This window comes from Aythya ferina (genome assembly GCF_964211825.1).
Source record: "Aythya ferina genome assembly, chromosome: 5".
NCBI classification, from domain to species: domain Eukaryota; kingdom Metazoa; phylum Chordata; class Aves; order Anseriformes; family Anatidae; genus Aythya; species Aythya ferina.
Genome location: NC_140301.1, coordinates 33,454,504 through 33,466,902, shown reverse-complemented (window position 1 = coordinate 33,466,902; position 12,399 = coordinate 33,454,504). Strand labels below are relative to the sequence as shown.

Below are 12,399 nucleotides of genomic sequence, written 5' to 3'. Positions count from 1 at the left end.
GGGGCGCGGGGGCCCTCAGGACAACCCGCAGCTCTGTTGCTTCAGCACGAACAAAGGCCGGGCACAAGGAGCCTCTGCCCTGCGTGGGTACAAAAAGCTCGAGCCCACCCCGCCGTAAGGACAGAGCCACCACGGGGACAGCTCTGTTCTGGCTGCCAAGTGTGCAAGAGCCTATTTTGCACACACACACACACACACGGGCATGCCACAAGGTCCTGTGCAAGCAGGCGCTCGGGCAGGGGGCTGGGGGCTGTTCTGTGCTTCACTGCTCGGGGGGCCTCCTCTCTGCATCGGCTGAATCCGAGCAGTCATTTAGCAAAGGGGGAAAAAAAAAAACAACAGGAGGAGGAATTGAGTTTCTCCCTCGTCCCCCTGCAGAAGCCTTGATCCGGCACTGCCTGCCCAGATCCACAGCCTGAAACTGGAGCTCGCAGGGCCCCTCTGCAGGGCCGGGCTGATGCATGCTACCTGATAAGGGCCAGCCTCCCTCTCCGCTGCAGGGGACGGATCAGGCTGTCTCCCAGCTGCGCTGCAGGTCTGACAAAGGGTCCTGCAGCGGACTTTCTGCCGCGGCTAGCTCCTGCCTGTGCAGGCAGGCTGTAACCCGGGGGGCTACGCAAGGTCAGCACCACGGAGCAGATGGGTCCCCAGGCAGCTACAAAGCCAGGCATGTGCTCACGCAGGCACACGCAAGCCCCGCGCCCTGGGGCAGGCGTCATTCCTGAGCCGGGCTCCTTTCTGTGCTGGCAGGTCTGGGGCTGCTCATCAGGCAGATACCTCAGCCTGCGCCCCTGCCCGAAGCACCGAGAAGGGCCGTGCCTCCCCAGCTGCCCTCTCCCGCTGGCTCTCCCCTCAGCTGGGCAGCACCTTCTCATCCTGTGGATACCGGCCGAGCCCCCAGCGGGCCAGGCCCCCAGGAGGACTGATCGGTAGCCAGAGATTGTCTGTACAGCATCCCCCGGGCAGCTGGCAAAGGGGCTGCTCATTGTCTGAGGCAGCCCCCGAGCTCCACCAGCCCCAGCGAGCTTGCAGCCCTGGTCCGGCTCCTGGTTGCGGCCCCATGGGCTGCATTTTTTGGACGTGGCACCTCGTCTCCCCTGTCAGGTATGAGCACATCCCCTCCACTGCCACGCCAGCCCCAGGAGCCTCACGTACCAAAACACCGCTTCAGCCCCCTTCCTGCAGCTCCTCTGCGGGGGCTGGCACGAGTCCCTGGCACCAAGACACATCTCAATTAATCTGGCATGTGAAGGAGAGGGCCCCGACCGCCTGCTGACACTCTCTGCTTCACCCGAGGAGCTCCGAGAGCTCCCAGCCCGGCTCCGCGGGGGGAGCCCTGCAGCTGGGAGGGAGCTCGCCAGAGAGACTGTCCTCGCTGTGACCCCAGAGGGTGGGAAGGGGGAGACAGGGATGAGACATTCCAGCGCCTTGCTCCTAATTTAATAAAACAACAGAGGGAGAAGCAAATGGGAGAAGGGGGGGGGGGAGAAGAGGGATTTAACCCCTCTGCTGCTGGGAGCCCCGAATGGCTCCTCTCCTCCCAGCTCTGCCTTTCCCACGTGCAGGCTGCCTGCTGGCAAAGACTCCAGCCAAAACACTGCTGATCTCCTCCTCGGACAGCCCCGTGAGGCCCTGCTCCTGCCACGGTGCCCCCGGCAAGCCCCTTCCCAGCCCTCTGCCATCACCTGCAGGTCCGTCTTCATCAGCGACGCCCCAGCCTCCACGATGTAGTGGCAGATCGTGCGCTGGCGTAATGCTGCAGCCTGGTGCAAGCTGGTCTCACCGCTGAGGGGAAAAAGGGGGAGATGTGAGACCTTCCCCATCAACGTGACAAGACAGGACAAGCACTGCGTGTGAGGGATGTCCCTCGGGCTGCAGAAGGAGCTCATGGCGGGCTGCATGCTTGTCCGGGCAGCCCTGGCAGAGGAGGGGATGCTGCTTGGGGATGGTCTGAACAGGCTGGAAGCCTTGTCTGGGGATTACAGCGAGGACAGCGGGGCATGAGAAGGGCCTGGGTGACTCTAGTCATCGTGCAGGGGGTCCAGCCAACAAGGTAAAACGGGTCAGGAAACGACTTACTTCTCCTCCTCTGTGGCATCGAGGATTTCTGAAGGGGCTGTGGAGAGAAAGAGTGCAGGGCAAGTGAGACCCAGCTGCGGGGCAGAGCTGGGCCTACCCGCTCCCCAGCCACGCGCTGCCTCTATCTGTAGGGGCTGCTATCTGCACCGCCTGCGAGGGGCTGGGCTCCCAAACACTCGGGCCAGCAACTGCATCTGACCCCAGCTGAGAGCAGGGAAGAAGAGTTGCTTGTGGTCTCATTACAGAGAAATATCTAAATAAAAATAAATCAGCCTGCATTTCAGCAGGAGCTGCCAAAAACAACAGGTCAGCTCCCCCGAAAGCAGAAGCGGGACACTGGGAAATTTTTCCCAGGGACATGCTGGGCCCAGCAAGGATGTGGTAACAGCCTGGGGGCACCCCAATACTTGCAGACAGAGGCTAAAGAAAGCCCGTGCCACAGTGGGAGGGTGTGATGAATCTGGAAGGATGGGATCCTGTGCCCAGGAGCACTCTGGCCACAGCAAGGCAGCCCCAGCTCACCGTTCTCGATGATGTATTTGACGATGTCCTTGCTCCCTGATTTGACAGCGTGGTGCAGGACGGTCCGGCCCGAGGAGTCTCGCACCATCAGGTCTTTTCCAGCCCGGTGCAGCTCTTGGAACTACGGGATTGCCAGAGAGCTCCAGGTGAGTTTCCATGCTCATCCATAACCCTCAAGCCCTGGCACTGCGTCCCTGGGGTACCCAGCAGGTTGTGTGGGTATTCGGTGCCGGGCAGGGAGCTTTGTCCAGCTCAGCCACGCTGCAAAGTCCCTTCCCTCCACGTTCCCCAGCTGAGGATCAGGGCTCCTTGCCAGCAGCCCGCCTGCTTTTCACCCCCTTGGGTGCTGCCTGGAGGAAGGGCCTCAACAGGAGCTGCTGCAGGTCGGCAGTGATGTTCGGAGCCAGCCCTGGCTGTGTCGTGGCACACAGCCAAAGCACCCACCTTGCTGAAGTCGCCGCTCTTGGCAGCTTCTATCAGAAGGTCATCTGCAAAGAAGAGAGACGGGTTGGGATCAGACAAGCAAAGCTGCAATGCTATTTATCTGACTGGGGAGCCAAGAGCTGGACACCAGAGGCTCCAAGCAGGCAGCTGAGGTCCTCCAGCTAACCCCTTGTTCTCAGGGTGAGCAGCAACCACACGGATTTTATACAGCTCCATCACCTTCAGCTACGGGAGGGACAAGCCAGGTGAGGGAGAGAGGCACCCATGTATCTGGGGGTGCAGCCAGAGCTCAGCCCCAGGGAGCCGTGTGCCACAGGAGCAGGGGGCTGTGCCCGTGGGCAGGGTGCCTGGCGATGGAAGCAGGGAGCAGATCTGGGTGTCGGCCAGCGGCCAAGACGCCTCTCACCAGTGACTCACTCACACTTCCAGGCACTGGGCTCTGCTCAAGCTCCAGGAAACTCTTTCCATTTGCTCAGCTTAGCGAGGCCCCTGACCTTGTGCTCCCACCTCCCGAGCTCCCGCAGCGGCCTGGCAGAGACACCCCCTGGCCCAGGCAGCGGCGCACGGCTCCGCAGGTGGGGAATTAACCCCCCTGCCGTGCCGCTTCCTGCCCTCCCCTGCAGCTCAGCCTGGCCTGGGCAGCTCCACAAATCATCCTCAGGTCTCTCCTGCCCGCCTCTGGGGTCACCCGCCCCCGCCTAGCACACGAGCTGCAGGGCTCCTGGCTGCACATCAGAGGAAGGACAGGCCAAAAAGTGATGGCAGGAACCCAAAATAGCTCGACACGCGAGGAGGCACGGCAGCTTGAGAGCCCTGCTCAAGCCCTGCTCGGCGCCTGTGGCAAGGACAGAAGAACTCACCTTTCTGCGGGAGGCAGAGCTCGGCCTCAGCACTGGAAGGGAAGAAGAAGAGGCATAACTAACCCTGGCAGCACAGCACCCAGAAGGGCACACGGCGGGTGGAGGGATGGCTGTGGAGATGCCCACCTGTGGCACTCCTCCAGCAGGCAGGAGCAGCAGGCCAAAGGATTAGCTGTCCTTTGCCCACGCCATCTGCTTCTATCCCGAGCTGGATTCTCTCCCATCCCCACTCCCACCTCCACCCCCAGCTCCAGACCCATGCCCGTGGACAGGGAGGGTGCTGGAGCTCAGCCCCGTGGCTGAGTTGCCTGGTGGTGCTCCACTGCCCTCAGCCGAGCCAGCAGGGAGCAGGAATGGCAGGGCAGCATCCCAGCCCTGGGTCTAACTGAGCAGGGAATTCTTGCTCACTTCCTGAGAGCAGCCTCTGCAACCCAGCCCAGGGATCAAAGCTGTGAAGCCAACCATGACTCCCCCATTGCTGCCCATCCTTCCCGAGGCCCAGCACCCTATTTCCCCCATTCCAGACTCACATGGGGGCAGGAGAGCAGGGTGGAGAGGAGGAAGAGGAGGGGAATGCAAAATGGTGCCCAGTAGGTGCAGCGGATGAGTCCACGAGGTCAGGCATGGCAGGAGAGGTGCCCACAGTCTGGGTGATCACCAGCTCTGGGTCCAGCACATAGAGCTCATCCTGAGAGATCTCCGTCACGTAGTTGAGGTGCTCCTGGAACGCACAAGTCAGCCCCTTTAGAAGCAAGACCTACGTCTATGCAGCTCCATCTCCCATCTGCTCACGCCCCGTGCCTCGTGTCCCACCCACACACTCGGCAGTGATGATGGCTCAGAGTCCTGGGTGCTCCGCCTGGGAAGCCTCTGCCCCCCTTCAAGGTTCTCAGACCCTCACAGGACTCCTGTCCTGGCCCAAAGCACGCCCCTGATGATGCCTGGACACTAATCCCCACTTGGCTGGGTTAAAACAACCTCTCCCCTGCCAGCTGCCTGCACAGTGCACAGGTGATGCCAAGACAAACTCGTGCACCAGTGAGACACAGCCTCTGGGGGGTGGCTCCCACCCTGCTACCTGCTCTGGGCTGAGGCATTAAACATCCCCCCTCCATTTCCAACCCCCTAGCCTCAAGCAGTCTGGGCTGCTTTCGGTGGTCTCCATCCCCTGGGCTTCCCCCACCTCAGTTTAAGGTTGTTTTTCCCCACGCTCACCTGCGCGCGGTCTATCCTGTAGAACCGATCCGCCGTGGTTGCTGCAAGACAGGGACAGGGACAGATGGGGTGACTCTGGGTGGGGAATGAGCGGGGTGGCTGCTCCCCACCACGGGGTGTTGGTGAACTGTTCAGCCACTCCGTGACCTGCACTGAGGGTGCAGCAAAGCCAACAGCACCCCCCAGCCAGGAGCAGCCCCCTGCCCTTTGGGACCCGCTGTTCTCTCCACCTGAGAGGCAGCCCGACAGATCTCCATGCCCCACGCAATGTGCCTCTGCTCAGTGTCCTCTCCTCAATGATTCCTGGCAACATCAGGAGGCAGAGGGGACGCACAACCATACCTAGCTGGCACCATGGCCTTTCTGGGGATTTTGAGGTGTTTCAGCATTGCAGCTGCAATGCTGAGAGAAGAGACAAGGCTCAAGGCTGTGCTCATATCAGAATCTGCTTGGACAAGGTGAGGAAACACTCTGATTAACATGACACATCTTGTTGCACAGCACAGGGAAATTGTGGCACTGAGGGCTGGAAGAACACCAGGCTGCTGGTGGCTGCCCAGGTGAGGTTGCTCTGGTGAGACCCTTGGGGACCTGGGGAATTCTCTCTGCAGAAGGAGTGGGGACAGGCCGGAGCAGATTAGAGGAGTGAAAGAACCCCGTTTATCCTGTCCTGGCTGGAGATTTACAGCCATGAAGCTGCTGTAATTCAGCCGCTTTAATGAGCCTGCGCTGTCTTGAATGAGGCCCTGGCCTCTTTCCTGACACATTTTCCTGAGCTCAGAACCTGCTGCTGGGAGACTGGCTGGAGGAGGGAAAGCAGTCCTGGTAGCGACACCTGGGAGCAGCCATCCCAGCAGGGCTGAAGGCACCAAGGCAGAAGCTACATCCTTTCTGCCTAGCAGGAGGCTTCCCGAGCCCATGCTGTAACTCGTGGCTGTGCGTGGTGTCCCCTTCCAGGATGAAGAAGCCCAACGCATGTGCCTGAGAGCTGGAATCTCAGAGGAAACACAGCAGTATCTCTGTGAGCTGTCAGCTCTAGGGATGGGGTTGGCTTTTGCTCTTGGCTTTCCTCCTGGCCCCCTGCAGCCCTCCTGCAAGCAGGGGCTAAGCTCCTGTGCGCTGCCCTCTGACACCACAGGAGGAGAGCAGCTCTGCTCTGCCCTACGCCCTGCTACTGGGAGCTAGAAACTCCTCTTGCGAGTCAGGGAGATGAAATATCGCTGGTAGTCACTTCTCTCGGCCAGCTTCCAGGTGCACAGGGAGAGCTCTGGCCTCCAGGTCAGCGAAGACAAAGAGGAATGAGAAAGCTCTTCCCAGGATGGGAGGGAGAAGCAGCTGAAGACAAGCAGGGAGACTCGTCCCCATACCTCCAGGATAAAAAAGGTGATGTCTTGCTCCCAGCGTGCTGGAGCATGGGGGCCCCCTGCCTGCACGACACAGGAGAGCAGCCCCTCCGGTCCTGTAAAGACCAGGCATGCACTGCAGAGCCACCTTCAGCTCTGGGGACTGGAGACCAGCAGATGCTCCTCGCCTCGCAGGCACATTGCTTCACTTGTGGCAAGCAGCCAGAGGCACAGCCTGGGGCCAAAAACTACTGAACCTGGCTACAAAGACCCCAGCATCCTTGAGTCCCAGATCCCACATGGCTCTCTTTGGCTTGCCACTAAAGGCCTCTCCCATCACCCCCCTGATTCATGCACAGTGCTCCCAGGGGAAGAGGATACTCACAGTCCAGGAAACACCACTTTGGTGACAGCTTCTGGGATGACAGTGTCTTCGGTTTGGCTCCATCTCCTTCCTGCATAAAAAAAGAGGAGTTATGTCTCTTGGCCTCCCTGTTCTCTCCCCAGTGTGTCCCTCCTGCCCTGGGAGGTCCCTGCAGACTGGAGGGCTGCAGGGACCTGGACAGAAAGGGGAACTTTGAACACAGTCACAGCACACAGTGATGAGAAACAGCATGGGACAAACCAGAGCTGACACACGCCATCTCACTGGAGAAATGCCACAAGATGAGCCCACAAGACCAGCATGGTGTACATGAAAGATGGGCCTGGGGGACAGAGCGAAACCATACACACCTGAAAGAGCAGGCGCTGCAAAGCAGAGGGCTGTGGAGGGAAATCCTGCAGAAAGGCAAGGTGTGCTGTTACAGTGCCTGTCTGGGCAGCCCCCAGTCCCTTCTTTGGTCCCCCAGGGGTTGGCTCTGTCACCACACTGCAGATGTGGCAAGAAGCTTTACATCCTGCCAGGCCAAGGTCCCTGCCTTGCTCCGGGGCCAGAGCACAGGATTTGCTCGAGGAGAGAGAAGGGGTAAAACACAGAGTGGCTCGGGTTGGAAGGTTGTCCTGTAGATCTTCTGGGAGAAAAATGGATTGTGCAGTACAACACCAGAAGCCCCGCTGTGGGCTCAGAAGGCACTGCTCACCAGGAGCAAGGTTTATGTAGCCTGTGTGCAGGTTGGGGGCATGCACTAGCACAGCGGCAGGAGCATTAAGGTTAGTACTTGCAGCTGAAAAGATTTGGAAGGGGGAGCAACCCTAATCCAGGTACCCAGGGAGAGGCAGAGTTGTGCAAGGAGACAGAGCCTGCAGAAGGCTGAAGGAACACACAGTATAACAAGTACATGGAGAGAGGAAAGGTCTCCCCGCAAACAGCCAGGAGGTGACAGGTCCCTGTAGGATGTGTACTGGCCTCTTCCACTGGCCCGGAATTTTTCTGGGCCACTGACACTCTGTCCGGGAGAACAAGGTCAGAAGAGCAATGCTGAGAAATAAGTCGCTAGAGAGCAGGGAGAAATATGCCAACCAGCTTGGGATCTTGCCTCCATCACATGATAAAAGCAAACTGTGAGCATGTGTGCTGGTGTGTGCAGATCAAAGAGGCCTAGAAATCCCTTCTCCCAGCCCCTCCATTCTCAGCATCCATCTGCAACCACTTCCCATGCAGAGCCTCACCTCCTGCAGCCTCTCGATTTGGGTCCGGCACAACTCCAGGTCACTGTCTCCTGGAACCACGATGATCCCCAGCGGCACGGCTGCACAACAGGACACAAACGCAACTCAGGGAGCAGATTGTGCCTGATCCCCAGCACCTCACACAGCTCAGCTGTGGGCACTGCTGGACTTGGGGAGTGCAGTTCCCACCCCTGGGTACTCAGCTGGTCACTCACAGGCTTCCTTGAGCTTCTCCTTGTCGTAGTGCAGTGCCTCATAGTCGCGCATGCTGATTCGGCTCACCCGGATTCGCAGCCGCTCAGGTACTGGCTGCTGGCTGCATGCAGTCAGGAAGGAAAAGAGAAGGGTCAGTAAGCGACAGCTCACTTTCTTCTTATCCACCCCACTCCTCCGATACAAGCAAGAGCACAGGCTGGGGTGGGAGCTTGCCACCAGCAGCTTCTCCAGCATCAGGGTCCGGCCACACTTCTGCAGCCTGATCCCTTCCCAGCCCCTCCTTGAGAGGATCGAAATGCTCGTGGGAGTGACAGATGAGTCCTTCCCCATCCCCATCCACCCCTTCTGCTTTGGAGAGGAGGTGACAGGCCCATCTGAGGAACCTACTCGTTGAGCAGAGGCATGGAGTTGCGCCGCTTGGTCTTCTGCACCATGTTGGCTTGGTTGCGCAGCGAGATGTGGATGCAGGAAGCTGCCAGCTTGCAGGGCTCCCCGTCCACCTGCATGGGGATGGCCTTGGACGTGGTGAGAACCACCTGCCGGCACTGGCACAGCCGCTCCCCATGGCCACCCACCTGCAGAGCAGCCTGGGAAAGAATTCCAGAGTGAGAGCAGAGCACGGACTGAGAGGTGGATGGGGAGAACACCCACTGACGGCCAGACTTTGCAAGTGAGCTGAGTTCTCAGGGTTTCAGATGATTCACAGGGATCAGTGCATGACAGCACCTTGCCTAAATCTCAGATACTGTCACTTGCCAGCACCACGGGAAGAGAGCTGAGGAGCAGTGGGGCTCCCTGACTCCTGGGCGATGGGACCGGTCACTCATAAAATCACAGAATGGCTCAGGTTGGAAGCGACCTTAAAGATCATCTAACTCCAGCTCCCCTGCCACTCCCCTGGCTGCTAGCTACCACTGGCGACAGCACCAACTCACCAGGGAGGTCATGGTGAAGCCGATGACTTCAATGCAGCCGTCATCGTGGCGCTGTGGTTCGAAGTCGTGGTGCTCGCCGGGGTTGCCCCAGGGCATAGTGCCTGCACAGTACCTGTGAGGGGACAGTGAGCATGAACAGGCACCCTCAGACTCACAGATCCGTTGGAAGGCAGTGAGGAGTCCAGCACACAAGGGGCTGCTCACCTGGGGATGTTCAGGAAGACCAAGCACTGGGGCTTCAGGTCCTGGATCTTGGGGGTCAGGTCTGTCCCATCGCACTGGAGACAACACAGGGGCATTCAGGCTGCTGGAAGGAGGGCTTCTGTCCCACCCTACCCACTTGGGATGAAACGGCCTCGCCCTCTGCTCCTCATGGCCACTGAGCTCCCAGCCAGAGGAAGGGAGCTCAGAGGTACTCAGTGTGCTTAGAGGGGACGCTCCTCACCCCCAGTACAGTTTTTGCCCCCCTCCCTGGCCCAGAGCACTGATGCACACTCACAACCAACTTGACGTGCTTCGCTAAGTCTTTGGAGCTCCCTGTGAGGAAGTCGGAGAAAGCCGTCTGCCAAGGCAAGAGACAAAGTTAGTGCCCAGACGGTCACTGAAATGGGCAGCCAGGAAGCCTGCCATCCACCCTCAAACTTCGGCTGCTGAGAGGAGCAAAGACCCTCCCTGTCTGCTGGCAGAAATCCTCTTCTCTCCCCTTCTCAAAACAACCTGATCTGTTCCTCTTGACATTTTACCTACCAAAAACCTTGGGGCACCTCACAGCTTCAGTAACATGCTCTCACTTTCCCCTGTTAGCCCAGTCCTGGCTTTAGGGAATAACAGGCAAGGGGGGTTTCCTCTACCAAGACATTCGAGTCACAAGAGACAAATTCAGTCTCAAGCATAAAACAGAGATCGTGTGGCCCCATTTAGAGATACCAGGAGAGACTGTATGGCCTCTGTTGCATAGATCTTAAAGTACCCTTTGTGTTTAACTGTGCAGCGAGGACGAGGGACAACTAGGAGAGATGTGAGATGGTGCAGAGCAGCATTTGGCCTTCAGTACTGCTCAAATACCAGTCACCATCACCTGGGTAGGGAGGTACATTGAGGGCCTAGGAATGGACAAATAAACAAGATCCTGAGACAAAGACTCTAGGAGGCATTATTAGCCAGGGAGCTGTAACTGGCCCAAGGTTTAAAAAAAAGGAAAAAAAAAAAAAGACCAAAGTAGTGTGGGGACTGCATAGAGAGGCTTCCCGCTCCCCTGCAGGAGGGCCAGCCTGCCTTCCCACAGCTCTGGGGAGGTCCTGCCTGGCTGACTGTCCACGAGCCTGAGAATAAGAACAATAGTGGCAGGAGATCAAGGGAGCAACTGTACCACAGGCCAGAGAGTCAGCTGTACCACCAGAAGCATTTGCAGCCAAGCAGAGCTGCAACTCCCAGGGCTTCAGCCCTTCTCTAGCACCTCTCCAGCTTCAGGGGCAGGGCTCAGTTTGGGTGTATACAGGCCCCAGTAGCTCAGAATTGTGGCTTCAGACCATGAACAGGAGCTGGGGCCACGCCTGAGCTCCAGCCAAATCTACGAGGGCATGCCCAGATACCCTCATGCACTCACCCCAGCATAGAACATTTTATTCCGAAACCGGCTGTTGAACTTCTCTGGATTGGCCTCTAGGGAAAGAAGAACGAAGTCCAGGTCATTGGCCTGCACGTGGAAATACTTCCCTTGCCTGCTCTGTCCAAACACGGCTCTCCAGCCAGCCTCAGCCAGGACAGTCCCCAGCTCTCTTCCCTTGCAGGCACCCCTCTTCCCTCTCGACAGCTCCACTCAGCCCCCTGATTTCACCTCTGTCCCTCTATCAATCCTCTCATCTGCCTTCCTGAGGAGCCACCTCTGTGGCACCCCCTCACCACAGACCTCACCCCAGCCCTGCCGCTCCCTGCTGCCACCTACCTCGGGATTCGTGAAACTCCAGTGTCACCCGTGCATCAAAGCCAAGGCTAAAGTAGTTATTGAAGACATCCAAGGGGAGCTGAAATGGAATGGAAGAATAAGACTGGAAACCCTGCTGCTGGCAGGATGGGGCTGCCCGTGTGTGGCCATGGCAAAGACGAGGTGAGGCTATAGTAAAGCCATGCACTGTGTTCATGAGGTTGAGTGGGGACTCGCCTTCCCCCCAGGACATAAGAGGTGACCAGCATGAGGTGATGGACCACCCCTTTTCTGCTGCCCTCAGCTCAGTGGCCTCACAACATTGGCACAGGCCACAGGACAGGCAGAGCCCAGGAACAGGGACCATAGGGGACCATGCAGCACCCAGCCAGCCCCTGCTCAGCTGGGGTGCAGCAGATACTTCAGCGGAGCAGGGAATGAAGGCAGAAAGGAGCTGACCCACCTTGTCAGCGGCTGCCTCATCCTTTTCCTCAGGGTTTGCATCAGGGTTTGGCTCCACATGGAGGTTCCAGCGATCAAGCTGCACAATGTTTCCATCTTCCACATGTGACAAGATCTTGGACAGAGGCTCATCTGTGTAACCCTGGTAAAGAGCAGGATCTGGTGAGTCTGATGTCTGTCTCCCAGAGATGTCCCAGAGACAGTGGACTGTGGGCAGACATCCCAGAGCAAAGGATGTGGAAAAGACAGATTCTACTGGAATGCACAACAATTAAAAGGGGCTTTCAATTTAAAAACAATACATCTTTCTCCTAAAAATCTCCTGAAAGTATGAAATAATGATTGCTTTTGTTAATGCCCTAATATATTATAATCTAATTCAGGGTAACTCAAATGTCAGAAGAACAGTTACTGTCCAAATGACACTTGGTTTGTTTTTATAGAAAGTTGGTGCAAATCCCCGCCACACGTCTAGAATCAGGGTCAAAGCACTCAGGCCCACCTCTGGCAGCAGTAAGCTCTTCTGCCCATCACTTACCCCACCCCAGTTCAGTGTCCTGGCCAAGTCGTTCCCCGTCCCCAAGGGCAGGATGGCCACAGGAGGAGGTGGGTTGAGGCGTAGCTGGTCCAGAATGGAGAGTATCCAGCCCACCTGCTCGAGCAAGAGAGCGCGGAGAAACAGTTGGTTATTTCAGGGACCAGCAAGTAGGTGAAGGTGACATGGAGCACTAGCTATGGCCACAGAAAGAGACAGGTGCCCTTAGCCACTGCTGAGGCTCTTCATGTTC

General features: G+C 58.0%; 1 protein-coding gene across 4 annotated transcripts in view; it reads right to left on the bottom strand.

The window, feature by feature from the left end:
• Window positions 1–12,399, bottom strand: part of DGKZ (diacylglycerol kinase zeta) — a 41,603-nt gene that overhangs the window by 2,823 nt on the left and 26,381 nt on the right. For 3 of the 4 annotated variants that reach the window (XM_084522385.1, XM_084522384.1, XM_084522383.1), the window contains 18 exons: window positions 12,150–12,263; window positions 11,613–11,753; window positions 11,171–11,249; window positions 10,832–10,887; window positions 9,725–9,787; window positions 9,430–9,503; window positions 9,226–9,337; window positions 8,678–8,877; window positions 8,290–8,390; window positions 8,075–8,154; window positions 6,849–6,918; window positions 5,121–5,161; window positions 4,436–4,626; window positions 3,906–3,937; window positions 3,046–3,089; window positions 2,602–2,722; window positions 2,080–2,116; window positions 1,686–1,785 (listed from right to left, as the gene is read on the bottom strand). In XM_084522385.1, the coding sequence (XP_084378511.1) occupies window positions 1,686–1,785; window positions 2,080–2,116; window positions 2,602–2,722; window positions 3,046–3,089; window positions 3,906–3,937; window positions 4,436–4,626; window positions 5,121–5,161; window positions 6,849–6,918; window positions 8,075–8,154; window positions 8,290–8,390; window positions 8,678–8,877; window positions 9,226–9,337; window positions 9,430–9,503; window positions 9,725–9,787; window positions 10,832–10,887; window positions 11,171–11,249; window positions 11,613–11,753; window positions 12,150–12,263 (1,656 nt within the window). Of the gene's footprint in view, window positions 1–1,685; window positions 1,786–2,079; window positions 2,117–2,601; window positions 2,723–3,045; window positions 3,090–3,905; window positions 3,938–4,435; window positions 4,627–5,120; window positions 5,162–6,848; window positions 6,919–7,198; window positions 7,244–8,074; window positions 8,155–8,289; window positions 8,391–8,677; window positions 8,878–9,225; window positions 9,338–9,429; window positions 9,504–9,724; window positions 9,788–10,831; window positions 10,888–11,170; window positions 11,250–11,612; window positions 11,754–12,149; window positions 12,264–12,399 lie in introns of all 4 variants that reach the window. The other variant, XM_084522382.1, reaches the window with a different exon arrangement.